The sequence below is a fragment of the Esox lucius genome, chromosome 2 (assembly GCF_011004845.1).
Source record: "Esox lucius isolate fEsoLuc1 chromosome 2, fEsoLuc1.pri, whole genome shotgun sequence".
Taxonomy (NCBI): domain Eukaryota; kingdom Metazoa; phylum Chordata; class Actinopteri; order Esociformes; family Esocidae; genus Esox; species Esox lucius.
This window is the reverse complement of record NC_047570.1, coordinates 30807434-30835289: the sequence shown is the minus strand read 5'-3', so window position 1 is coordinate 30835289 and position 27856 is coordinate 30807434. Positions and strand designations below refer to the sequence as shown.

The 27856-nt window shown below is 45.0% G+C and overlaps 1 protein-coding gene across 1 annotated transcript; it reads left to right on the top strand.

Moving 5' to 3' along the window:
* The first annotated feature begins 927 nt into the window (after window positions 1–927).
* qser1 (glutamine and serine rich 1) lies at window positions 928–23715 on the top strand. Its single transcript, XM_029125304.2, has 13 exons — window positions 928–1322; window positions 11137–11231; window positions 11427–11576; window positions 11875–15153; window positions 16182–16492; window positions 16776–16892; window positions 19153–19286; window positions 19879–20090; window positions 20258–20395; window positions 21288–21385; window positions 21475–21621; window positions 22665–22760; window positions 23155–23715. The coding sequence occupies exons 1-13, from the start codon at window positions 1216–1218 to the stop codon at window positions 23293–23295; spliced, it is 5025 nt and encodes a 1674-aa protein (XP_028981137.2). The 5' UTR covers window positions 928–1215; the 3' UTR covers window positions 23296–23715.
* The last annotated feature ends 4141 nt before the right edge of the window (window positions 23716–27856 follow it).

The following is a 27856-nucleotide window of genomic DNA, read 5'->3' as shown; positions in this document are numbered from 1 at the left end:
ATGCGCGCGTGTGCACAGCTCCGGAAAAAGTTAAGAGACCACTGCATCTTTTTCTTTCCTTTCCAAAAAAGTTGAAAAGGAAAGTTTTGAGTGAGGAACAGAAGCGTTCAATTTGCAGTGGTCTCTTAATTTTAACCCTTCTGTTCCACCCTCAAAACCTTCCTTTTCAACTTTTTTGGAAGGAAAGAAAAAGGTGCCGTGGTCTCTTCATTCTTTCCGTAGCTGTGTGTATTGGGCTTTCCCCAGGAGTCAGGTGGGTAGTGTGGTGTTCCCATCCAGCTGTATAATAGGATATTCAAAGAACACTGCTCATTTGGGCATGCCTTATGTAAGGATTAGTGTTGTTGATGTGACATCCCTTAAGATGTTTCGTTCTTTGAGTTTTATATCTGTGAACACTGAAGTTAACACGATGGGAGAATGTTCAGATTGTATGATTCTTGGTTTATTTGATTGTGTTTCAACAATGTTATACTTTTGTCAGATTTTTCAATAAACTAATAGTTTAATGATGTCATGTATTCCTGAATTTTTTTTTGTAGTGTATTATTGAGGAAGGAACACAGCCTGTAATTGTTGGAGTGTTGAGTCCACTTTGACCTCTGTACATGACAGATTGTTTTCCGTAGGTGTGAAATTACATTATCACAAAGTGAACAAATTAAAGGTTAGCATTGCTAAAATCACCGCTTCTAAGAATTGCGCATATTATAAATGATGCTGGGGACTGTCATTTAATTGAAAATGTCAATTAAGGACTGTATTTAGAAGAAAGTGATAATTGTTGATATCACCGTAGAAACAATTTCAGACGGGGCTATCAGTTTTCAAAACTTAATTGTAATAGTCGCCCAAAAATATTACTCCATTATAATCCCGAAGGAAAGTCATTGGAAAGAACTCTTCGAACTCTATAGGGTTTGGTGGTGCATCCTGGGAAATAAACCAACATGGGGACCTGATCCAAATATCAAACCACCATGCAGTGCCCGCATAGTTTTTGATCAGGGAACGCGAACAATGGTAATCATCAAAGCCTCATGCTAAAGAAAAGCGGCTAAAATCTCACCGGACTATATAGCTTAAAGCTAGACTGCGCTTCGCGATCTATGGTCCGGGAGAATGTGATTGTTTTGTCTGGCCCTGCGCTCGTATGTGTGCCTGCCGCTTCACAAAGCTCCATCGGGGAAGTGCATCATTCCCAGCCTTCATCGGATGATGGACAGGAATTACCCGACCTCCAGCTTCACAGACCCGCTGGCCCAACCAACGCAGACCGTAGCCTGGGCCTATGAGCGGAGCCCCGCAAGCATAAAGCCAAGGTAAAAGAGATGGAGTCCCCGGGTCACCTTCCACGGAAAATTCCGGTGATGGAAGGCCTACAACAACATACAGAAATGTGTGACGAGCTTTTAAAGTTAACGCGCGTTCTATCTTTGTATGGAACAATTGGATTTGGGTCTTTACATATGAATGCATAGTTAAGCCATTAAACATAGTTTGCGAAATGTTTCCTTGGACACATGTAGCACGCACTCAGCTACGTAGCTACAGGCTATTACACTGGTGTTACAAGTACATTTTCATAATCAACAGTGGACTGTCTGCACATGTATTCGTGCGAGAGTGATATTCACGTCGAATAGCTACTTTCTGTCGTTAGATCGTTTTGAATCAACCATCTTGGGGTAGGAAATGAAGTTGCATGACAAATCCCCTTGATCGCACTGATGTCCCAAATCCCGCGTGCGGAATTGGATACATTTGGGCACAACTTGTTGGATATGTTGTGGCGCGTGAAATCTGTTGATTATGTTAGCGTTAGACTCAATAAACCGGAGTAATCAGTCTGATTAAAAAGTGAAGTATAAACAGTTGTTTACAATCTGTTGACAGTTGTCTGACTAAGTAAACACTGAATGTTTACATCCAAACAGGGCAGTCACTTGAGGCTTCAACACTTAGGAGTTAGGGTTAGGGTTAGGGTTAGGATCGTTCTTGTCAAACTGTGTATTGGTTATTTGGAAGGTTCAGTGGGGGTAGTAGTATTTTTGACAGAGTGACTATATATAGTGACTATACAAAGTGACATACATACATATTACCATTGCATGCGAATTGAAAAACTTTGTGTGATTCCCACATCCGGTGTTAAAGTAGAATTTTCAGAACGTGACGTAACATCGTGTGTATATCAATCGAAATGACCAAAAGTCAACGCAGTGTTTGATTTAATGTTACAGGTAAACATGCTCACAACATTTCTATAGGTTTGCACCTAGCGTGGCTAATGTTAACCGCTATGGCTGTTAAAAAAACGAACTTGGGGGTAGTTTCTCTAACCCTGTGGACTACTTGTGGAGTGATTAAACGGCGAGAACACAGATTGACAGGCAGTCAGATCAATCATGATCAAAATGCAGCCATCTGAACAGTTTATCTTTTTCCCCCATTTCTGTAGCCTCAGAAACCAGCCTTTTATATGTCCTGTAGACAATAGTAAGACAACGCTCACTACATCAAGCCACCTCCAACTTAAATAGCTACACAAACACACTCAACTCTGCTCCTTTCCTTGAGTCTAGCTGTACTGTGTTCATTATATACTATCCACTCCAATCCCATTATGCTTACAACCTATTGTATATAATTGTATGCAAACTTTGTGTAGTCTGCACTTTGTCTCTATATGTTGTCCAGCATTAGCAATATCAGTAATCCAAGTAGAATTCTGGGTATGTGTAAGTTTTTACTCCGGAGTGGGAGTGTGACATCACTTTGACGTGAACTGAATCCCGTTGAGTCATGGCCTGCTTATGGGTTAATATAGCCCACAGCCAATAATATAAGACAACCGAAAAGTGCAGAACTAGTCATTGTTTTAGACACGTAGGTACCACATGGTGTTCTGGTTATTCACACAGTTATTAGGAGTCTCAGAGGCATTAATGTTAGCTTAACTTTAAATAGCACCTGGCTGGGGTTATGTTAAATAATGTAACTTACTACACAACAGTTCTTGCTAGCTAGCTAGTTAACCACTACTGTTTAGCCATCTTGTAAGAAGTCTGAGTCCACAGTGAGAGTATGATGTCAATTTGACGTATGCTTTATCCCTTCCAAAGCATGACAGTTTAAATGAGTAATAGGTCCTGGTTTGTAGCATGACAATTTTAAAGGAGTAATAGGTCCTGGTTTGTAGTTGATGTATTGATTATTTGGACCAGTGTTTCTCAACCCTTCTCCTGGATGCCCCCCTGCCCTGCATGTTGTAGATCTCCCTCTGCCCTGACACACCTGATGTGGCTCATGAAGGACTTGACAATGAGCGGATCCTTTGAGTCCGGTGTGACAGAGCAGGGAGAGATAGATGCAGGGCAGGGGGGTGCCCCGGAGCAGTGTTGTGAAACACTGATTTGGACCAAACATGATTTGGTAAAAGCGGTGCATAAACCAAAACATGGTCTGCAATTTCGACAGCTCCTAAGCTCTCACACTCACCACTTTCACTTGGGGGCGTCCCCTTCGAAATCAGATGGAAATCAGATGGTGATTTGATAGCCATCTTAAGTGCCTGTCCAAAGCTGCCCCCCTCTGCCTTCTATTTATCACGAGGGGATGATTGAACAAGTCTTGTCACTGGCAGGGTTGACATCCCTCACAATTCAGTGTAAAACTCTAGTCACTTGTCTAGCGTAGGTGATCGAGTGTGACTCAAAAACACATTTGTGTCACACTCAAACCTCATTTGTCAGACTCCTCATGACGTTCGCGGCTAGTTTGTGTACTTCGCAGTGACTTAGCTAACTCTGATCGTCCTGCTTTCTTGCATGAGCAACTGCACTTACAAGTATACTCAGATTTGACTATGTAATTCAAGGGCTGAAGGTGCAGGGTTTTAGTGCGGTCTACTTTTCGATTGTTGTCCGGCTGGTGATTTTGAACTCTTGCGAGGATGATGAACAGTTTCTGCTACATTCTAAGTCCACAAATTAAAAACGTGTCTGTGTACCAGTTCAGGAAAAAGTATATACACCTGGTAAATTCGCAGAAGGATGGGGTTTGGCAAAAAATGTCCTTTTGCGAAAGGTAATCACAGTTTGTAATGGCATACATCCGAGGGGTAACACAAGAAATGTCAGACGTTAGCAATGTTTTACTCTGGTTGACCAATAATAATAATAATCATAAAACATCATTTTTTTAAAAGTCTTTGTTTAGGGGACAAGTAAACTAGGTTAATATGGTGTTTCCCTAAATAACGCATGTTTCTGGTTTCTGTCGCCTGGCTAAGGGTGGTGGGTAGATAACCTGAATTGACTGAAAAGATCCTCTTTTATAAATGGATAAATGCTGAAAATGTAGGCCATACCAGCTGCCCTAGTTATGGTATCTGCTGGGGAAAAACTGACAGCGATAGTCAGTCACAGACACTATATAGCCTATCCAATTTGTAGGATAAGCTTCATGTCCAGCTAAACCCTGACTACACGTTTTCCGACATCCAGTGTAAACGCATTTGACACACTGAGTCCATTACAGGCTTGAGTTAACAAACTTGGTTCATCTATTCAATTTAATTGACACTATAGCTAGTTCATTAGATACGCCCGTCCAGTACCAGGTTTGACACCCGTTGCCTTCAGGACAGCCTGAATTCTTCAGGGCATAGATTCTACAAGTTGTCAGAGATGTTCCACAGGGAGGGTTGTTAATCCATGTTAACGAGATGGCAACACGCAGTTTCTGCAGTTGGGCCAGTGGAAAATATATTCTGCGAACTGCCGTTCAAACTGGGGACATTTCAGGACACTCAAGTAAACGGAGCATTCTGTCATGTTCCTGAAACCATTCTAAGACAATTTATGCATTATGACATGGATCTTTGCCCCCACTGGAAGTATTCTTGTGACAAAGGGTGAACTGTAGCCAAGGGATTCGCCTGGTCTGCAACAATGTTCAGATCGCCTGTCGGGTTTAGAAGTTGCTTAGTTGGCATTAAGGGATCTAACAACGGTTCAGGTCCACCCTAGCCTGAACCGTTGACACCTGGCCGGGAGGGTCCATGGACACAGGCTGGGTACCCCTTAATCCAAGCTTTGCCATCAGCATTACTGAACAGGAACAGGCATTCGGCGGACCAGGCAATGTTCGTCTGCCTCACTGGCACGTCTGTGACGCGGACAGAGGAGTTGTGGGCGTTCCAAGATGCCGGTCAGCACGCGATTCTGTTGGAGGGATCTAAGTTCGTTAATGGAGTGTGTGTGCCTAATATTGTGGCCACAGGGGCCATTCCTTACTGGTGGCATGGGATGCGGCCGAAACATGAGCCACAGAGCCCCACACAGTGCCTCAGGGCGGAATGCCGCCCAACTCCTCTGACCCCTTTTCCATCCCTAGGGTTACCGAAGAGAGGGAGAAGAAGGAGTTAGTGGGAGACTCTGAGAGACAGCGAGGCATGTTTGGTTGAGACCAATGTGTTCGTAGGCTGTTGAGAAACTGGGATTGACAGCATTCACATGAACTCTCCTTATTTCCTGTCTGTCTTCTATTGGTCAGCCTCCCTTCATCAGTCTGTTGGTCAGCCCCTCCTCCCTTCATCAGTCTGCATCTCATACCAAAACCCGTCCTCTCTGCCTGCTCCTCCACATGGGTCCCCACACCTGATCTGTTTCTTAGGGGGTTTGGGTTTGACCTACTCCCCAGCACCCGTTGTGTTGAAGAGGTTCAGGGTGGGTAGCATGAGACCAGGAAAGGTAGTTGTTAAAACACCACTTTTATACAGGGTAGCTGGTAGCGCTATGTCAGTACATAGTTATGAAAGTAGGCTAGACTGAACATGCTTGAAGCCTGTTCTTGAGGTCTGCATTGCTCATTGTGTCTTTGAGGGGGAATTGGTTGCTGTCTGTCTTTTAGGGAAACCAGCTTGTCAAAGCGTTATTACTGTAAGAATGAACTCAAGGTATCGAGAGTTTGTGAGTATATAGGTCTGCTTGTAAAAAGAGGGCGAGAGAGACCAATGACTCCCAGACAGCTGTGTGTTCTCCCAGACAGCTGTTTGTCTGCTGGCTGGAACATCAGTCAGTGTATCTAAACAATAGAAAATGGAACATGTTCATCACACAGAGACATAATCTAGTTGGAGAGAGTGTCTGGTTCTGTTTAGCCTTGCTAGCAGGCAGCCATGCTATGGGTGGTGTTTGAACAGTTCTTACACTCACTAGGCCGTTTTGATGTTTTCTTAAAAAGAATCGCTGCCCCCTGTTCTTATTTCAAATATCCTCTGCTTTCTGCATGGGTCAGGTTGTTCCTTGGCATTTGTAGGTTTCTAGGCAGTTATAAAAATATCACACAGCTGTCATTAATAACCCTGTACAGACTGTTAGGCCCTCTTCGGTTACTCACACTGCCTGAATTCCCCTGTACATAAATAATTCACTTCTGTGGCGATGCTAGTCACTCTGTTACTCATGGGGTTGTGGCGAGGGCACTGGAGTGCATGTGAGAAAATGTATCCACTTGCTACTGTAATTTGCACTGGATAAGTTTCTTCAATTTAAAAACTGTCAATGTAACCAATTACTCTCCCCAACCCGCTCAGGGGTTTTTGTGATGAGGCCCAACCATAATACCAAGTTAGATGTCACGAAACTAGAATTTGGAGCAGTTGCTTTTATCCATAGCGACTTAAAGAAGGAATAACAGTTAGGTGTCTTGATCAAGGCCACAACATGTTTTTCACCATGTCTGCTCAGAGATTTAAACCGGCAGCCTTTCAACTGCTGGCCCAACACTCTTACCACTAGTAGAGTATATTACTATGTTCTGCTCTACCCATCTGTGCTCCGCTCTACTTTACTTTATTTTACTGTACTGTACTACTGTACACAACCCTTACACTTTTTGATGATTTTGTTGCGTTAAGTATGATTTAAATGTGTCTTTATTTCTCTACATACAATGTGTAAAGTTGACGTAATGTCTGTGTGCATTAATATACCGTGTTTGGATACGTATTTGTTCCTGTGAATAAATGTATCTTAGCAAAAGGTTTTATTAGTGATTAAATCTGTGTCTTCTTGTTTAGGTTTCTCATGGCTTTGCACAACTGGACTGTGCAATATTCCATTATTAATAGAAAACAAACATCTTTAGGCTCGGTCAACGTGTTTGTGATCGTCCCTAGATTGCAATTATGAAGTTGTCACATCAATTTCAAAGATTTAATTCGAACATATAACTTTGCCATTTGGAAACCATGTACTCTTCGTGATGACTCCAGTGAACGTTTGGCTTTGTTGTAGGTTATTGTCCTACTGAAAAGGGATTTCCGTTCCAAGTGTCTGGTTTAAAGCAGGCTTAAGCCAGGTTTTCCTCTAGGATTTTTCCTGTGCATATCTGCGTCTATTTTCTTTTCATCAGGCGTGAAAGTCTTTGCTGATGTCAAGCATACCAAAAGCGTGATGCAGCCACTAACGCTTTTTAAAATATGGACGCAGTTACTGAGTAATGTGTTGTTTTGGATTTGTCCCAAACATAAGGCTTTGAAATTAGTTTTTTCGGCAGTATTAAATGAGTGCCTTGTTGCACACCGGATTTTTTCGAATATTTAAATATTGTGGTTTTATATTCCCTTGTCATTGTCATTTAAGTCATTATTATAGTCTCTACAAGTGGTTTATACTAGCTAAGTTTCACCAATGGCCTCAGTGGAACCTGTCAGTTTCTTTCCGGTCTTGCAACTCAGTTCAGAAGGACGACTGAAGGGTGACCATATACCATACATAGCCTAATTATTAACTGTTCAATGCTTAAAGAGATGAATGTCTGGCTTGTTATGGTTACGCATGTACCTAGAATTGCACTCCTTTAGTGAGACTAAAATCTCCCAAAGACAACATATCAAATGTTGAACCTGAGACATTTTATTGTTGCTTGAAAAATACACCGATCAACCATAACATTATGACCACTGACCGGTGAAGTGAATAATACTGATAATGTCATTGTCATGGCACCTGTCAGTGGGCGGGATACATTAGGCAGCATGTGAACATTCTGTCCTCAACGTTGATTTGTTAGAAGCAAGACAATTGGGCAAGCATAAGGATTGGAGTGACTCCGACAAGGGCCAAATTGTGATGGCTGGACAACTGGGTCAGATCATCTCCAAAACTGCAGCCCTTGTCGGGTGTTCCCGTTCAGTGCAGTGGTCAGCACCCATCAAAAGAGGTCCAAGGAAGGAAAAGCAGTGTGAACCGGTGACAGAGTGATGGACGGCCAAGGCTCACAGATCCACGTGGGGAGCGAAGGTTGGCCCGTGTGGTCCAATCCAACAAACCAGCTACTGTAGCTCAGAGTTAATGCTGGTGCTGATAGAAAGGTGCCAGAACACACAGTGCGTCGCAGTTTGTTGTGTATGAGGCTGTGCAGCCGTAGACCAGTCAGGGTGCCCATGCAGACACCTGTCCACTGCCGAAAGCGCCTACAATGGACACGTGAGCACCAGAACTGGACCACAGAGCAATGGAAGAAGGTGGCCTGGTCTGATGAATCACATATTTTCTTTTATATGATGTTGATGGCTGAGTGCGTGTGTGTCGCTTACCTGGAGAAAACATGGCACCAGGATGCACTATGGGAAGGAAGCAAGCCAAGGGGCAGTGTGATGCTTTGGGCAATGTTCTGCTGGGAAACCTTGGGTCCTGCCATTCATGTGGATGTTACTTTGACACGTACCACCTACCTGAGCATTGTTGCAGACCATGTGCACCCTTTCATGGCAACGGTATTCACTGATGGCATTGGCCTCTTTCAGCAGGATAATGCGCCCTGCCACAAAGCAAAATTGGTTCAGGAATGGTTTGAGGAACACAACGACGATTTCAAGGGGTTTACTTGGCTTCCAGATTCCCCAGATCTCAATACAATCGAGCATCTGTGGGATGTGTTGGACAAACAACAAAAAAAAAAACTGGTGGAATATCACACAACTAATTAGGTAAATTGGCAACAGGTCAGTAACATGTTTGGGTATTAAAAAAATCATTCTAGAGAGGATTGGTCTGTCAGAAGTAAGGATTGGGAGGGGTTCATTATTCTGTTGAAGACTCCGGGCAAACAATTTAAGGATAATATTTCTCAACATAAAATTGCAAGGAGTTGGGGGAACTCATCATCTACGGTACATAATACAATTAAAATAATCTGATAATCTGAAGAAATCTCTGTATGCAAGGGACACAGCCAAAAACCAATATTGGATGGCCGTGATCTTCAGGCACTGCATTAAAACCGGACAATTCTGCATGAATGGTTTCGGAACACTTCCGAAAACCATTTTCTGTGAACGCAGTATGTTGTTGCATCCACAAATGCAAGTTATAACTCTACCATGCAAAACAGAAACCATATATAAACAGAACCTCTGCTCCCAGCTCATTTAAAATGGACTGAAGTGAAGTGGAAAACTTCAGGTCTGACTAATCAAAATTTGAAATTATCTTTGGGAATCATGGATGCCACGTTCTGCACATTTTACAACAGCATGGCTCCGTAGTAAAAGTCTGGGTGCTAAACTGGCCAGCCTGCAGTACAGACCTGTCACCATTTGAAAACATATAAAATGAAAAGTATGACAAAGGAGACCCTGAACTGTTGAGCCGCTGAAATCCTATATTAAGCAAGGATGGGAATATATTTCACTTTCATAACTACCGCAATTGGTCTCCTCAGTTCCCAAACACTTACAGAGTATTGTTAAAAGAAGAGGTGATGAAGCACAGTGGTAAACATGCCCCTGTCCTAAAAAATTTTAAACGTGTTGCTGGCATCCAATTCAAAATGCATTTTTGGAAATGTTTTTCCGAAAACAATAACATTTCTCAGTTTCAACATTTGATATGTTGTCTTTGTGCCATTTTCAATTAAATATAGGGATGAATGATTTGCACATCATTGCATTCTGTTTTCACATTTAACGGGGTTGTACATATAAAGATGTGTGACAGAAGAGGGGGAGAAGTCATTTTAAATGATATGTAGGTCCCTTTCCACAGTGAGTCTGGCTAACTTATTATTTGATTTGTTCTTGGGCCAAAAGTAACTCCTGAACAAATGTAGGCTTGTGTAAACAATGTGGATGGAATGCAGTCTTATACTTATCTGGTTCACTGTTGGTCTACTGTTTCTTGTTAGTTCTGTGACCTCTCATAATCCTCGCTCGCAAGATCTTAAAAGTATGTCTGTTTTCTTAAAACGTACTCTTGGTAAATAATGTCGGGGACAGTAAATATACATGTTGATATTGGTTGGCCGGGGGCTTTTATTTCCAAAAAAGTAAATAGAAGACTGCAGGGGAAATGTTTTATTAATGTGATGTGGAGTCTCACTGTATGTCATTTGGTATAATGATTCCACTGTAATACCACATTGTGTTCCGTGACGTTGAGGATACGACAACGGTATTATCCCAGTTACTGAAACGTGTTCAGACATTTTCCCTCTGTTGACCATGGTGTTTGGAGTGATGGAAATGAATAAATGATCTCATTTCACTGGAAAAGACAAAATGTGTTGTCATTGTCATGCAATTTCTTTCTTACTAAACAAAACATGCTTGTTGAGATTAAAGATATTAAAGGTTTAACAAACCTGGATGCTATATAATAATGGAATGTAATTACCTTCTTAAAAAAAATTATCTACTAATGAGCTTCGATATGAGTGTGTAACACAGATCTTTCCCCCCGATTTTGAGACTGTTATTCCTCATCGACCCAGCAGGGGTTTGTGGTTTTGTTGGCTAGTAGGCTGGTTTTGCTGTGACGCTATCTGTCCATGACAGTGCCTGTTTATATTGCAGCATGTCTACCCCTGTGGTAGCTCAGCTGTGAACAGGCAAGAACAAGTATGTTTACTATCCTGCCCCAAGGAGATGTGAGCTGTAGTCAATCTGGTTATAGTATGTCAGCCTTGACCTATGGCCTTGGCAAGCAGTGAAATAGGATCAGTTCTATTGTTTCAATAAAATGTTTTTTTTTTGTCCTGCCAGCGTTATCTGTTCAGCGTCTGTTTTAAGATTTTCATTTTGTGTGTGTGTGTGTGTGTGTGTGTGTGTGTGTGTTTGTGTGCCAGTTATGGTGTCACACACTTGGAGTCGGAGCTCCTCCATCGACAGACGTACGTCTCCACCCAGCTTCCCACCTATACCACCACCCATCACCCTACAAGTAAGATGTGGCTTTAAACGACAGCCCGGGCTTTAGCCTTGTTCAACTAAGTGACCTTTAAGAGCTAGCGCTCGCACTTTGTTTTGTGATCTTTACCAGACCGTTATGGGAATATCATGGTGCAGCAATCTGTGACTTCATTAAACATTCACCATCTCTCTCTCCCCCCCCATGGCCAACCTCCCTCTCCCTCAGGTCTGTCGGGGGTGTTTGACTCTGGCGGTAACACCGCTGAGACCTCGGTGATGAACTTCCTGTCAGCCATTGAGTCTAGAGCCCTGCAGCAGGCTGGTCCTGTGGGGGCCTCTGTGCCCCCCCCCTTCAGAACGCCCACGTGGCAGACAGGTTAGGTTCACTGGGCATCGGGAATTATCTTGTTGTCTGTGTTATGTTTGGGTTTTAGTTTTCTGCACTTCGCAAATAACGACATAGAAAAATGCATGTTTGAATTTAGGCACCGAGTATGTATTCCTGTCAACTTATTAGACGTCACTGTCTCTGTTAATTTTTTATGCAACTATTTTAATATATATTTGTGTGAGCTGTTATGTCTATTTTTGTCGCTGTATTGTGTTGTTTTAAGCTTTAAGTACTTGAATTGCCTAAGGATTCATCTTGTTTAATAATTGTTTTCACTCCTCAGGTGCCAACTCCACCACTGAACTCTTCCTCACCGGCGCTCTGCCTTCCACAGCCACATTCCCCTCCCCTGCCACCCTATCCTCCTATCAGCACACTGGGGCCTTCGCCTCACGGAGCTACACCACCACCCCCTCCCTGGCCCTCCATGACCCCGCCTTCAGCACCTCCACCAATGGCCTGCTCTCCCCACACCACGACCCCCTGCTCCAGCTCAAACCCAGCCAGACCACACTACCTACCTCCCTGGCCTTCGACCGCCTCCCCACTCCCTCCCTGGGTGCTGCCCTCCCTCCCCAGTCATCCACATATCGTTCTGCCCAGGAGTCGGCCCCCCATCTCCTGCAGCCCCAGTTTGGACTGCTCCCGCTAGCTACCCAGCAGGCCCCGCAGCCTTACGGTGTGCCCGTCTTCTCTGGCTCCATTGAGAGAGCACTTCAGCGAGAATGTAGTGTGATCAAGCACCACCAGAGGCCTTCCAGCAGTAGCCATACAGCGTCTGAGCCCGGCTCACAGCACTCCATGCAGGCCTACCTGGGCTCGGGGAGTGAGGACGGGGACGTCTCCTTCCAGCAGGACCCATCGCGCCAGACCCCTGTTCCCTGCAGTCCCTCCACCGGGTCAGACTCCTCACATGGCGTCAACGGCGCAGCTCAGACCAAGACGGGAGGGCCATCTCATACCTACTCCTCCTCCATCATCCCCTCCCCCTCCGGGTACTCCTCGTCCTCCGCGGGGGCGAAAACAAAAGACTGTTCTTCCAAACTGAACACGGGTGGCCAGGAGGGTCACCCCCACTCACAGGACTCTCCGGAGAGTTACCCCTCGCCGGGTCAGAAGCAGGGCTCAGTGATTGCCAGTCAGCAGACTCAGCCGTACACTTCAGCCCAGCTGCCCAGCCTGCTGTCCACTCTCAGCCACTCTCAGAGCTATATCAACTCCCAGGCCTACTCCTCCTCAGATAAACTGCCTTCCCTCTACAAGACCTTGCCCTCCTTATCTGGCCATTCAGGCAATGTGGTGTCTGTCAGCCAGTCCTTGGTCTATTCCTCTAGCCCTGGGCATGGCCAGGGGAATGAGGGCCAATATGGAGCCCAGATTCAGGGCCTGTGTCTTGGCAACCCCTCCCAGACCTATCCATCCAGCCACTCTCAGGGTGCCCCTAACGTGAGCTACCCCTCTCAGTCACAGGGGCAGGCTTCGGTATCTCAGTCTCAGAGCTACGCCACAGGACAATCCCTCAGCTCCTCCTACCCATCCCCTCGCACCCAGAGTTTGCCCACACCAAACTCGAGCCAGGGATACACCCCTTTCTCGTCAGCCCCTCACGTACAAGCCTTAGAGAACAACTGCAGATCCTCAATACAGGACCTAAAGCCAGCCTACGGCAAAATGAAACTGGAAGGAGAGATCCCACTCCAGGACCTCCAGGCTCTCCAGCAGAACTCTTTAGAGACCTCCAGCTCACGGGGCAGCACCGACCCAACCGGCCACAACAATGTGGTCTACGTAGTCTCTAAAATGGATGACCGTTACAACACTCAGAGTGTGATCCGAAGCAACTCCCGCTCCGAAGACCCTCTCATGGGCCCAAAGACTTCGACGAATGCCCAGCTGATGTCTTCCCACGCCGCCATTAGTGCTGAGGAGATTAAACGTCACTCGCTTCTCCTCAAAAGGCCCGAGCCACAGCAAGAAAACCACCAGGCCCACGCCCATTCAGCCCAAAACCAGACCCAGTACATCAGAGTCCCCAACTCTGAGCCCAACCGCGACCTTCAGATGATCCTGCTCCAGCAGCCACTCATTTACTCTGGTCACAACTCATCCAAAATGCAGCAGATTTCAGGGCCCAGCCAGGGCCAGGTTCAGTACCTTCAGATGGAGGGAGATCATTTGACCAGTGTCAGTGGCAGCCAGAGCCAGCAGGGGGCAGTAGGACAGAACCCCATCACAGACTCCTCTAAACAACACCTCTCTTCTCCAAAAGACCCTTACAGCCAATCCAACAGTCAGCAGCAGGACGCCAAGCACCATTTCGCCCTGAGCTCCATCTGCTTCCCAGAGTCCATGCTGATGGCGGATGAAAGAAACATCCTGTCCAACGTGGATGACATCCTGGCTGCTACGGCCGCCGCCTGTGGAGTCACACCACAGGACTTTGTCAAGGCCACGTCTGGGACCTCCGAGGGCGACATGTCCGATGCCAAAGGTCATTTTCAGCCATTGGACACCAGACACCAGTCGCACAATTTCTCCGTTTCGTCTTCCCAGCAGTCAATCATCTCCAACACTAATTCTCATAACACAATGGCCCTGACACTCAATGGCACTCACATGACATCGGATGAGGAGGGGCATCTGGGGCAACAGTACGCAATGTCACTCTCGCACACCACTATAGTGAACTCCACACACGATGTAGGCGCCAGCAAGAGTTTGCTACAGACGTCAGGAGACGAGCAGAACCAAATTTCGCTCAAAGGACAGCCTGTTCAGCATGCTGACAGCAACCCCAACGGAGGCCACTCTGAGAATGACTACCATCTGTCTGGCCAGGGTTATGACCCTCTGGGGCAACTTGGCAGAGGCCAGGCCAAGAACCAGATACACAAAGGAATCAAGAGAGAAGACAGCCTTGTAGAGTGTCTCTCTGACAGCTTCCCCAACCCCAAAAAGAGGGTCCGCTCCAAGGCTTCGGCCAAGCCTTCCAGTCCAGAGGGAGAGAATGGCCAACCGAGAAAGAAGACCGTCCAGACCAAGAGGCAGGCCTCCCGGGGCAGCGACCCCACCAGCTCCCCTTCCACCTCGGAGGTGGTCTACGACAGCTATCAGCAGCAGGAGCGGATGAGGCAGAAGATCCGTGAAGTGGAAGAGCAACAGCCTGAGGTGAAGACGGGCTTCATCGGGTCCTTCCTAGACTTCCTGAAGTCGGGTCCCAAACAGCAGTTTTCCTCACCACCCATAAGGACCCCGAGTCGCTCCCGGAAGCCCTCGGCTTCGTCCAAGCATCCTCCGTGCCCCGTACCACTGCTGCCCCCCAAAATACAATCTCCGTCAGCTCCGTTAATGAACCAGGATATCCGCGGGATTGGGCTCGGAGGGAGCGGTCAGCAGCAGCAGAAGCGTCTGGATGAGGAGTTCCAGAGGAACCTGGAAACACTGCCTTCCTTCAGTTCAGACGAGGACGAGAGCAGCACACGGAAGAACCAGGCACTCCAGAACAGCATAAGCTCAGCCCTGTCGGCCTTGGATGAGCCTTCCGACAGGAGACCCAAATCAGGTAAACACTGGCCCGGCTTCCTTTTGAACTGGTTTGAATTTAGTCCTCTTGTTGTGAGTGAATTATGCCCTGAATCTAGAAATATAAATGATATGCTTATGCCGCATTTCCACTGGTGCTTTACACCGGTACCAGGGCTACAGCGGTGATTTATGCTAATGTTGGCTCTAAACTTTCCTGTTTCGACTATACATTTGGTACCAAGGACTTAAGGAGGGGCTCAGGTGGGGAGGGAGGAGTAAACTATCAACGCAATTTGGTTTTCCGGTTACAAAAAATAAAAGGAGATATTTGTTTGGTAATAAAATAAACAATAACGGCATGCTCAGTTTGTTTATGATACAGCGTTTGAACTAAAGTAATAAAACTAATTTCTTCCTCTAACTCCCGCGACCGGCTCCTTCTTCACCTACACTTGTGACACTGCAAGCCGTAAGCTGATCTGTTCATTATTTAGTTTAAGCGTTTTGTCAAAACTATCAACCTTGAATAGAAGGATTCGGGAGAATTATGATCATTTAATTCTGGTAATTCTGTGTTGTTATAGGTTCAGCAGGCAACATATCGTTCTCAGCGCTCCATTTTTCTATTGAGTCAATGGCATCGTATCACCTTTCCGTTCTTTCCGAGTCTTTGCTTCCCTGTACTGTTGTTTATTTTATTTATTTTATCGGGGATCTGTTTGTTAGATCGGATGAAGCCTAAAGACTAAGCAAATGATTCCCATTGATATTCGATTTCACAGTACGTAACATGTCAAACCCTGCCTTAAGTCCTTCATTCCGGGGCCTGGCACCAAGTGAGTGCCAGGCTACTGGGCTACGGCCTAGTGGCCGACTGGTACTGGCCCGTGTCAGTGGAAACAGAAACATTTCTGGACTTGAGGGTAAAACACCAGTGTTTGGCACCAGTGGCAATGAGGCATTAGGAAATCGTGATCAAGGGAAAGGTGTCTTAAGTAGTGACAACATCCACCATGTAATATCATAACCTCATCCCATCTCACTCTCTCTCCTCTCCCTTCCCAGATAACCGGCTCTCCAGCTCTCTCCTGAAGGCAGACCAGGCTCCCAGCATGCCTCACTCCAGCTCCATAGCCCACGAGCAGCAGACTGCTGCACCAATGGAGTCATCTGCAACTGGCGCTCCATCGCCAGCAGTTGGGTGTTTGGGGCAGGAAGTGATGAAGCCTGCTCTCCCAGGCCTGCTGGCCTTTCAGCTGTCTAGCGTGGCCATTGAAGGACTGACTGACGAGGAGCTGTCGGACAGCGGGGGAGAGGGCATGTACCGAGAAAGGGACGAGTTTGTGGTGAAAAACGAGGACATGGAAAGCCTGAAGGTAGGAGTGATGAGGAGGGGGTTTGCGTGAAAGCAGATTGTGGCGAAAAAGCCCTCATATATATGTCCTGCTCTGTTGGTTCATGCTGAAACTTGGTTTCTCTCTGTGTGTGTGTGTGTGTGTGTGTGTGTGTGTGCGCGTCTGTGTGTGTGCGCGTCTGTGTGTGTGCGCGTCTGTGTGTGTGCGCGTCTGTGTGTGTGCGCGTCTGTGTGTGTGCACGTCTGTGTGTGTGCGCGTCTGTGTGTGTGCACGTCTGTGTGGGTGTGTGGGTTTGGGTGTGTAGGTGACATTGACAGCCGGACAGGAACCCCCAGCCATCTGGAAGGTCCAGAAGGCTCTGCTACAGAAGTTTGTCCCTGAGCTGAGGGACAGCAAGAGGGTGTTCTCGGCCACTAACAGTGTAAGAGCAGGCATTCATATGATTAGACACGTACACAAACAGCTACAAAGGCTCATCTGACTACTCATGATCACACAGACACTCTTAGATTAATATTAGTGTGTGTGTGTATGAATCCCCTATAAAGGGTTTGAACTGTGGTTTGAATGCATAGCATTTTTATTTAAGCATAATAACTGTATTAACACGTTTTGGGGCCTGGGGATCTCTTTTGTCCACTCATAGTCAGAACCCAACTTGATTGTCCATAATCATCAGGGACCCTCTCACAGTCAGAACCCAACTTGATTGTCCATAATCATCAGGGACCCTCTCACAGTCAGAACCCAACTTGATTGTCCATAATCATCAGGGACCCTCTCACAGTCAGAACCCAACTTGATTGTCCATAATCATCAGGGACCCTCTCACAGTCAGAACCCAACTTGATTGTCTATAATCATCAGGGACCCTCTCACAGTCAGAACCCAACTTGATTGTCCATAATCATCAGGGACCCTCTCACAGTCAGAACCCAACTTGATTGTCTATAATCATCAGGGACCCTCCCACAGTCAGAACCCAACTTGATTGAGATAGAAAATAGCAGTTTTATTGTTGATTCAGCATTTTATGCTGAACCAACCAAGTCTCGTGCTCTAGCGAGGAACATTTTAAATGCATACCCCTTGGCAATGGAGAGAACATGGCAGAGAGATTTTTGTAGATAAAGCTAATATTCTGGAATTTTTTTTTGCCATGGGACAAAGAGAGACTGTTGCTGTTTCTAATCTAAAATTGCTATTAATTTATGCATACAAAAATATAATCAGTATTGTAACTTGATTTGTTACCTCATCTTAACTTATTCCCTTGCCCCAAATTCCTGTGGCCTCATCTAAACATATTCCTTGGCAAAACTGAAATTAACTCAGTTGTTGTTTTATTGTCTATATATATATATATATATATATATATAAACTCACCTAAAGGATTATTAGGAACACTGTTCAATTTCTCATTAATGCAATTATCTAATGAACCAATCACATGGCAGTTGCTTCAATGCATTTAGGGGTGTGGTCCTGGTCAAGACAATCTCCTGAACTCCAAACTGAATGTCAGAATGGGAAAGAAAGGTGAATTAAGCAATTTTGAGCGTGGCATGGTTGTTGGTGCCAGACGGCCCGGTATTTCACAATCTGCTCAGTTACTGGGATTTTCACGCACAACCATTACTATGGTTTACAAAGAATGGTGTGAAAAGGGAAAAACATCCAGTATGCGGCAGTCCTCTGGGCGAAAATTCCTTGTTGATGTAAGAGGTCAGAGGAGAATGGGCCGACTGATTCAAGCTGATAGAAGAGCAACTTTGACTGAAATAACCACTCGTTACAACCGAGGTATGCAGCAAAGCATTTGTGAAGCCACAACACGCACAACCTTGAGGCGGATGGGCTACAACAGCAGAAGACCCCACCAGGTACCACTCATCTCCACTACAAATAGGAAAAAGAGGCTACAATTTGCACAAGCTCACCAAAATTGGACAGTTGAAGACTGGAAGAATGTTGCCTGGTCTGATGAGTCTCGATTTCTGTTGAGACATTCAGATGGTAGAGTCAGAATTTGGCGTAAACAGAATGAGAACATGGATCCATCATGCCTTGTTACCACTAGGCTGGTGGTGGTGGTGTAATGGTGTGGGGGATGTTTTCTTGGCACACTTTAGGCCACTTAGTGCCAAGTGGGCATCGTTTAAATGCCACGGCCTACCTGAGCATTGTTTCTGACCATGTCCATCCCTTTATGACCACCAAGTACCCATCCTCTGATAGCTACTTCCAGCAGGATAATGCACCATGTCACAAAACTCAAATCATTTCAAATTGGTTTCTTGAACATGACAATGAGTTCCCTGTACTGAAGTGGCCCCCACAGTCACCAGATCTCAACCCAATAGAGCATCTTTGGGATGTGGTGGAACAGGAGCTTCGTGCCCTGGATGTGCATCCCACAAATCTCCATCAACTGCAAGATGCTATCCTATCAATATGGGCCAACATTTCTAAAGAATGCTTTCAGCACCTTGTTGAATCAATGCCACGTAGAATTAAGGCAGTTCTGAAGGTGAAAGGGGGTCAAACACAGAATTAGTATGGTGTCCTAATAAGCCTTTAGGTGAGTGTATGTATGTATGTATGTATATACACACTTTGTGTACAAATGTTTGTCTTCAAATGTATTTTCATACCATTGTGTGTGTGTGTGTCCTTTATAGTATCTGGGCTACTTTGGAGATGCTAAGACTATGTATAGGAGGGTGTATGTCAAGTTCCTGGACACTGTCAACAAGAGGGAGTATGTCCGGGTCTGCAACCGCAAACCACGCTGCAAGCCCATGCACTCTTTAAGGTACTCACATTTGTTAAAATAAGTTTTTACCTGACTTCAAAACTTTGTTCGTCTTGCCCTCTGACTACTGGGACACCGAAGATAGTTTTTAACTTACTTCAAAAAAATACAATGCTACAATGTTAGTTTTTAGGATTTTGGTTTACATATTGGTTTTTACATTTAGAATGAACAATATTCAAGAGCGTTCCACTTTCTGGCCCTGTAGAATTCTTGTTGCCATACTTTGGTACTTTAGCAGACAAGATGTTTCTATACTCCTCCAAATATATTATGCTGCTGCTGTTATCAGTTACACCCTCAATAAAGACAAGTGAGCCAGTTCTAGTGGCAGCCATACTTGCCCAAGTCATAAAACATGTTCAACTGTATTTCACAGATAAGGTGCTGTGGTGTGGATACTAATACACCCCCCCCCCCTAAAAAAAACAAATCTATACTTTAGCCTCACTAATTGTTTATTTCAAATCCAAACATTTGGGATATAAAGTAAAGCCAAAAGAAGACGAAATGGTTTACTGTCTCAATAATGACAAAGGGCACTGTGAGGGCATAGTCACTGATTCATGTCTGCCTTCATTCTGTCTTTCAGAGGCTCCCAGGCTAAGACTCTACTTGGCCTGAAGACCTCGCCTCCCTGTGACCCTCTAACCACACCCACATCACTAAAACTCCAGTGCAAGCCCCGCCCAAAACAGCCTAAGATCAAGGCAGAGCCCCCGCCCAAAAAGAGGAGGAAGTGGAAGGAGGAGTACTCTCCATCTCCCTCAGACTCCTCATCTGAGGAGGTTGGTGAGAATGAAGGTGAGAGTTAAGGCCTTCAGTGGGTTCATTTAAGCCCATCACTGAGCTGAGAAACGATACTTCTATCTCTCTATGACACCCTGTGCTTTGCACATTCTCTCTCTCTCTCTCTATCTATCTCTCTATCTCTCTCTCTTTCTATGTCGCTCTATTTCTCCATCCGTCAGAATTCCCTCCTGTAGTGCCATTTGCCTCTCGGTTCCTGAACACCAGGACCATGAAGGAGACATTCAAGAGTTTTGTAGAGCTACTCATAAGTGTTGCCTTGGACGCAGATGTGATGAGCACTCTGGAGAGGGAGACTGGTGAGTACATACCCAGGACAGGTTGTTACTGTAGGATGATGAGGGAAGAGGATTCACGAAGGAGTGATCATATGTGGGGGTGGAAATGTTTTTTTTATATACTGCATTGGACAAGATTTTACTATCTGAATGGTATGTGTTATTATTCAAATAGCATTCGGTTAATCAAAGTACATGGTTTTAAATACTACCGACACCACATGAGTGCTACTACATAACGCGCAAACACGTAGGTGTAGTTCCCATGTAACATTGGCTCAGTGGCCAATGTTTGTGTGAGGAAAGAGCGTGCATGTGAGCGCACATGGAGAAAGCAGTGTGGTAGACAGGCAAAACCCGGGTACAGAACTAGAAGACAGTATTTATCAACAGAACATTGAGTTTATTGGATGGAGGAGAAGAGAAGCTAGTTAGCAAAGCTTGCCAACTCAACATTTTCTGCATGCTCAACCGCCTTTAGATTCCACAGCCTAACTTTTACCTAGCGTTTTGTGGCCAAATAACATTTCCGTAGGTATTATTAATTCAGTGAATATATTCCATCTTCCTTTTAATTAGTTTACTTTCATCCACTTGCTAACAGTAGGCTAGGCTGTATATATGGTGTCATTCTGACCGAGTGGGGACCACCACACTATACCCCTGACCATCGTAAACAACAAACATAAAAACGACTTAAATCTAAAAACGACTTAAATATGTCATTGTATATCATCACATTTTGAGATTAGAATTGTAATAGTATTTAGAAAAATAATATTCAGGTCTATTTATTTCAACCAAAAAATACCAATGTAAATGGGGGGCCAAACTGAATACACACACAAGTACCTAATTAACCCCAGTTGGACCAATGTGAACTGAAGCTGATCCAGTTGTTTCTGTGGTTCAGATGAGCTGCTCCTGCCCCACATGAGGAGAGTGGACGAGATGATCTCGGACAACAGGAGACGCCTGCTGCCCAGGCTACGAGTGGGACAACTCTTCAAGGTTTGATGTTTAGCATTCGTCTGACACGGCCATGACTTTCCCGGAGACGCTTTTACCTGAGAACATCTCAAAATCTCTTCTGTCCTCAGACGGCTCTGGACAGCTTCCCGGAAATCTCTGTGGTAACTGAGCTGAAGAAAGATGGGGAGACCCCTGCCTTTAAAGTGCGTCTCAGTGGGAAGGCCTACAACAGGAAGAACATGAAGCCTTCCAAGTCCCCCAGCCAGCTGCCCCTGGTAAGCAGCTCTCTGTTCACACTGCTGTTGTACAGTGTTGTGTAATTATTTGAAGTCCATCCTAGAGGTCTTCACGGATAAATCTGAAATTTGATTTCTGTACCCGACTGGGTCCGGTAGTTAACCGTCATGGTGGCCATAGATTTCTGTGTGATAATGTGAAATGCAGACTGCTTCACAAAATTTTATCTGAGGAAGGGAATATCCTAATAATAATGCATTCACATTTGCTACGTTTTCCATTTGGTTCAGGACAGGGTTCATCCGGGCATGTCTGCCTCTGGTTTGAGCTCAAAATAGTCATCTGAATTGGCAATTTTGCATGGCAATAAGCTCCGGACATCTATTTGCAGAAGGGACAAGTGTTCAGTAGTGTGTTTTATACAGATTTCACTGGAGATGTGCCACCAGTATGTTTCTCACTGCCACATGGGGATTAGACTGATACAAGACTGTTGGAAAGGAATTGGAAAGATGCTTTATTCACAATTGCAATGGATTAAATAATGCATATGAGGTTCCCTTTCATCTCTACATTTTAAATTAAGGACAACTTCATGAAAACACAAAGCTGTGGAGTGTAAACTATTAGACCAGCCAATCTACTACGTAAAATGAATGTTAAACATTCAAACTATTTGACATGCTTGTGTGGGAACAAAGCAGCCATTTTCTGTATTTCAGATTCAATTGGGTCTAATTACTATCCAACACATTTTCTGAGCTGATTATGCCTCATTTCTGGTATATTTTCAGATACGTCCAACCTCAAATACCAAGCCGGTCCCTCAGATTCAGTATTGATTTCAGAAAAAAACCTGATCCCATGGTGGTGTCGGATAGGAAATTTCACAGGAACATTCCGGCTTGCCTTTATATTTCACATCCCATTAAGACCTCTAGTCCAGATCGGAGGAAAGGAAGAAGCACTTTCTACATTTGTCCAGTAGAGGGCAGTACAGAAGCACAAACTGTGGCTGATTGCACCGGATTTTAGTTCTGCATCCTGAAATAGTCTCTGTTTGCGTCCTGTCTGTCTGCAGGAGTACACCGTGGACCAACAGAAAACCCAGTGGTTCTCTCTCTACCACTCCCTACAGCATTACAAGTACCACACATACCTTATGTGTAAGGACGAGGTGAGGCAGCACTCCGCAGGTGTCGTGTGTGTGTGTGTGTGGCGTGCATGTGCGCCCTGGTGTGTGCGTGGCGTAATACTGTGTACAGGAGTGTGTATTTGACGTTCATGTATGTAAAAGACACCGTAGTCAGCTGTGTGGTTGGCACCCGTTGACCTCTAACTTGACCTCCAGCGTGATGTTTTGACTGGCGGGAAGAGACACCCTATCAGTAATGACGACTAACTGGGACGTACTCGGATAAGAATGCTCTTCAAGTTCTCACTTCGCTGTTTATCCCTATAACATGTGTTCCGATTAAACTTCATATTGAGTCCATGAGGATGCATGAAACAGAAGATTACAGCCCAAAACAGGAAGGTTCTTATGGCTGTGGCTGACGTTTGTGTTGCAGATTGCGTCATTGCGGTTGCAGACGGGGGACATGGGGCAGGAGGAGACCGTGCAGCTCTGCATGAGGAATGGAGCCTGGGTGGAGGGCCTCTTCGACCGCTTCGGGGAACTCCTCAACCAGGTGCAGCAGGCCTGCCTATAGCACGGACCAAGAGGGAGAGAGAGGCCTGCCTATTGCACAGAACCAGAGGGAGAGAGTGGCCATTCTATAGCATGAAACCAGAGGGAGACAGAGACCAGTCTATAGCACGGAACCAGAGGGAGAGAGAGGCCTGCCTATAGCACGGAACCAGAGGGAGAGAGTGGCCAGTCTATAGCATGAATCCAGAGGGAGACAGAGATTAGTCTATAGCACAGAACCAGAGGGAGAGAGAGGCCAGTCTATAGCACGGAACCAGAGGGAGAGAGAGGCCAGTCTATAGTATGAATCCAGAGGGAGTCAGAGACCAGTCTATAGCACGGAACCAGAGGGAGAGAGAGGCCAGTCTATAGCACGGAACCAGAGGGAGAGAGAGACCAGTCTATAGCACGGAACCAGAGGGAGAGAGAGGCCAGTCTATAGTATGAATCCAGAGGGAGACAGAGATTAGTCTATAGCACGGAACAGAGGGAGAGAGAGGCCAGTCTATAGCACGGAACCAGAGGGAGAGAGAGGCCAGTCTATAGTATGAAACCAGAGGGAGACAGAGACCAGTCTATAGCACGGAACCAGAGGGAGAGACCAGTGTATAGTATGAAACCAGAGGGAGACAGAGACCAGTCTATAGCACGGAACCAGAGGGAGAGACCAGTCTATCGTTTATTTCCAACACTATAGCATGGGTTGAGAAATGGAGGGAGAGGTGTGCTTATAGCACATTGCATAGAGGGAGAGAGATTGAGGGAGAGAGAGGCCGGCCTATCTTTTCTCTCATGGATGGAAAGATGGGGGAGAGGAAAGGTGATGAAGGGAGGGAGGGAGGGCTTACAAAGAGCATTGACCTCCTTTGCTCCTGTTTTCTAAAGCACTAACTGGATCAACAAAGGAATCAGAGATGGGTGAACATCAGCACTGTCACCATAATTAGAAGAGGACGGTCCAACCTTATAGGACGACCTGATTGGCTGGATGGTTTAGAAACCACAGTTAGCACTCTGGGTTTTAGAGTTTTCTTAAAAAAAAAAGAACTAGCCAACTGCTAGTGGGCCTTTTCATAGACTTATTTGTGTGATGTCATTTATTTTATTCTTTGTTTTGCAAATCATGACAGATCGCAACCAATGAGCATGCACTAGATAGAGATTAGAAGTAGAGGACAGCCAATCAGAAAGCAGAGCCTTGATTCCCCTCAGCAAGCCTTAAATAAGGCAGGGGGGATTATTATATAAATATATACATAGATATATATGTAAAACATTTTCTCACAATGGAGCGCCAAATTTATATATAATGTACATTTTGTAAAAAGAGCAGTTTTTTGTCACAGCAATTCTTCCCGGAAGAATTTGATATAATATAGATACTTACCTTTTGTGCTTCAAAAACTCCTTTTCTTATGATGAGTTATTGATCTAAACATGGAGTTGGTGCAATTCTTATACTGCTTTTTGTGATATTTTACTGTAATGAAATGCTACCTTAACTATTGTATCTGAGGTAAAACAACAAAACAAAAATGCCTTTATACTCTGTTTTTCTTTACCGACGTACATTTTATCTCTGTAATAGATGTATTTTTCACAGAAGAAATTATTGTGGTCATAATTTTTTTATGTTCATTACACTTTGTAATGCACTTTTCATTGTATTTCAGAGAAGATTCCCTATATACGTTTATATGTCAATTACATATTGTATACTATATATATATACACACATATATATATACACAGTGGGGACAACAAGTATTTGATACACTGCCGATTTTGCAGGTTTTCCCACTTACAAAGCATGTAGAAGTCAGTCATTTTTATAATAGGTACTCTTCAACTGTGAGTGACGGAATCTAAAACAAAAATCCAGAAAATCACATTGTATGATTAAGTAATGAATTTGCATTTTATTGCATGCCATAAGTATTTGATACATCAGAAAAGCAGAACTTAATATTTTTTACAGAAACCTTTGTCTGCAATTACAGAGATCATACATTTCCTGTAGTTCTTGACCAGGTTTGCACACACTGCAGCAGGGATTTCGGCCCAATCCTCCATACAGACCTTCTCCAGATCCTTCAGGTTTCGGGGCTGTCGCTGGGCAATACGAACTTTCAGCTCCCTCCAAAGATTTTCTATTGGGTTCAGGTCTGGAGACTGGCTAGGCCACTCCAGGACCTTGAGATGCTTCTTACGGATCCACTCCTTAGTTGCCCTGGCTGTGTGTTTCGGGTCGTTGTCATGCTGGAAGACCTAGCCACGACCCATCTTCAATGCTCTTACTGAGGGAAGGAGGTTGTTGGCCAACATCTCGCGATACATGGCCCCATCCATCCTCCCCTCAATACGGTGCAGTCGTCCTGTCCCCTTTGCAGAAAAGCATCCCCAAAGAATGATGCTTCACGTTGGAATGGTGTTCTTGGGGTTGTACTTATCCTTCTTCTTCCTCCAAACACGGCGAGTGGAGTTTTGACCAAAAAGCTCAATTTTTGTCTGATCAGACCACATGACCTTCTCCCATTCCTCCTCTGGATCATCCAGATGGTCATTGGCAAACTTCAGACAGGCGTGGACAAGCGCTGGCTTGAGCAGGGGGACCTTGCGTGCGCTGCAGGTTTTTAATCCATGACGGCGTAGTGTGTTACTAATGGTTTTCTTTCAGATTGTGATCCCAGCTCTCTTCAGGTCATTGACCTGGTCTTGCCATGTAGTTCTGGGCTGATCCCTCACCTTCCTCATGATCATTGATGCCTGATGATGTGAGATCTTACATGGAGCCCCAGACTGAGGAAGATTGACCGTCATCTTGAACTTCTTCCATTTTCTAATAATTGCGCCAACAGTTGTTGCCTATTGTCCTGTAGCCCATCCCAGCTTTGTGTTGGTCTACAGTTTTATCCCTGATATCCTTACACAGCTCTCTGGTCTTGGCCATTGTGGAGAGGTTGGAGTCTTTGATTGAGTGTGTGGACAGGTGTCTTTTATACAGGTAACAAGTTCAAACAGGTGCAGTTAATACATGTAATGAGTGGAGAACAGGAGGGCTTCTTAAAGAAAAACTAACAGGTCTGTGAGGGCCGGAATTCTTACTGGTTGGTAGGTGAACAAATACTTATGTCATGCAATAAAATGCAAATAAATTATTTAAAAATCATACAATGTGATTTTCTGGATTTTTTAGAATCCGTCTCTCACAGTTGAAGTGTACCTATGATAAAAAATTATAGACCTCTACATGCTTTGTAAGTTGGAAAATCTGTAAAATTGGCAGTGTATCAAATACTTGTTCTCCCCACTGTGTATATATATATGTCTCTATCTTAAGATTATTTCTTTTCTTTAATACAGGTTTGCCTCAATTTTAAACAGATTCATGCAGACAGCATTTGAATAGTTTTTGCTTTTCAAGTGTAGCTGTGTTACACACTGCGATTATTTTTCTGATATGTACAAATAAATTTCCTACTAAACATGGTCATGGATGTGGTTTAATTCATTTCCAGGTTTGTCTGTTTACTTCAATCGAGGTAATGCTCTCGTACTGGATTTGCATTTGTGCTTTGGCGTTTTACGTACCAGGTCCAAGACTTCAACTCATTTCAGACACGAGAGCTTTTGTATGGTTCTATAAGACACGACCATGGCTGTGTTGGTCATCCTACGGTTGAATCGGCATGGTTGCAAAGCCATTGTGCCACGTTCCCGGCTGTGTTCCGCTTTCTACCGCTGTGGTGAATTGGATACAAACAGTGGCACATTTCCCCTGGCAACTTTTAGAATCACACAGGGAAAAGGCCAGTTTATTGTTTAACCCTCGTTTGTTCATAAAACTTGCCTCATGCAATAACCTACGGCAGGGGACAGGTGTTGCTGCTGCTGGCGTACAAACAACCGCTGGAGGGCCATGGTCCTTCCCTTAGGTGCCTGAGAGAATCAAGGAGGAGGAATCGGGGAGGACAAGGGAGTGTGCTATTGGTCTGTGTGTCTGCTGGTCGTTGTGTTTGCGATGTCACCCCACCCCTTCTCCAGCCTTCATATAGTCATTCTTGGAATATATATTTTTTTTTACAGCTGCTTCCTTAACTAAGTGCTGACTGTTGGCCCACCTGTCTGTCTTTAATGAATTTGCCTCAAGGGGAGGCACGTCTGGATACGAGTTTATGCTACATGACTGAGAAGTGCAGGGCAAATCTTATGTTCCATAGCTTACAGACGTCACCCTGTGACCAGAAGATCAGACTGGCCGGCTGTTCGCCCACTGTCGTCTCATGACCAGACTCTTCCCTCTGACAATGGGCGTCTGACATTGTGCCCTGGGCTACCGCCAAGAGCCGACGGCCTGCTGAATAAAATACGATTGTCCGGACGACCACAATGCAGAGGAACTTCCTTGTGGCCTCCCGAAAAACAAAGGCGCCCCCTGTGCTCCAACCCTGGCCCTGTGAACGAGGGCTCTGTCCCCTGTCCTCTGGATCTGGGGCGGGCTCCGTTTGGGATTCCAGTGCGGCCATCTCCAAGAGAACACCAGCGCCTGTCTAGGCCCACAGCAGAAAAGCGTATGAATATTG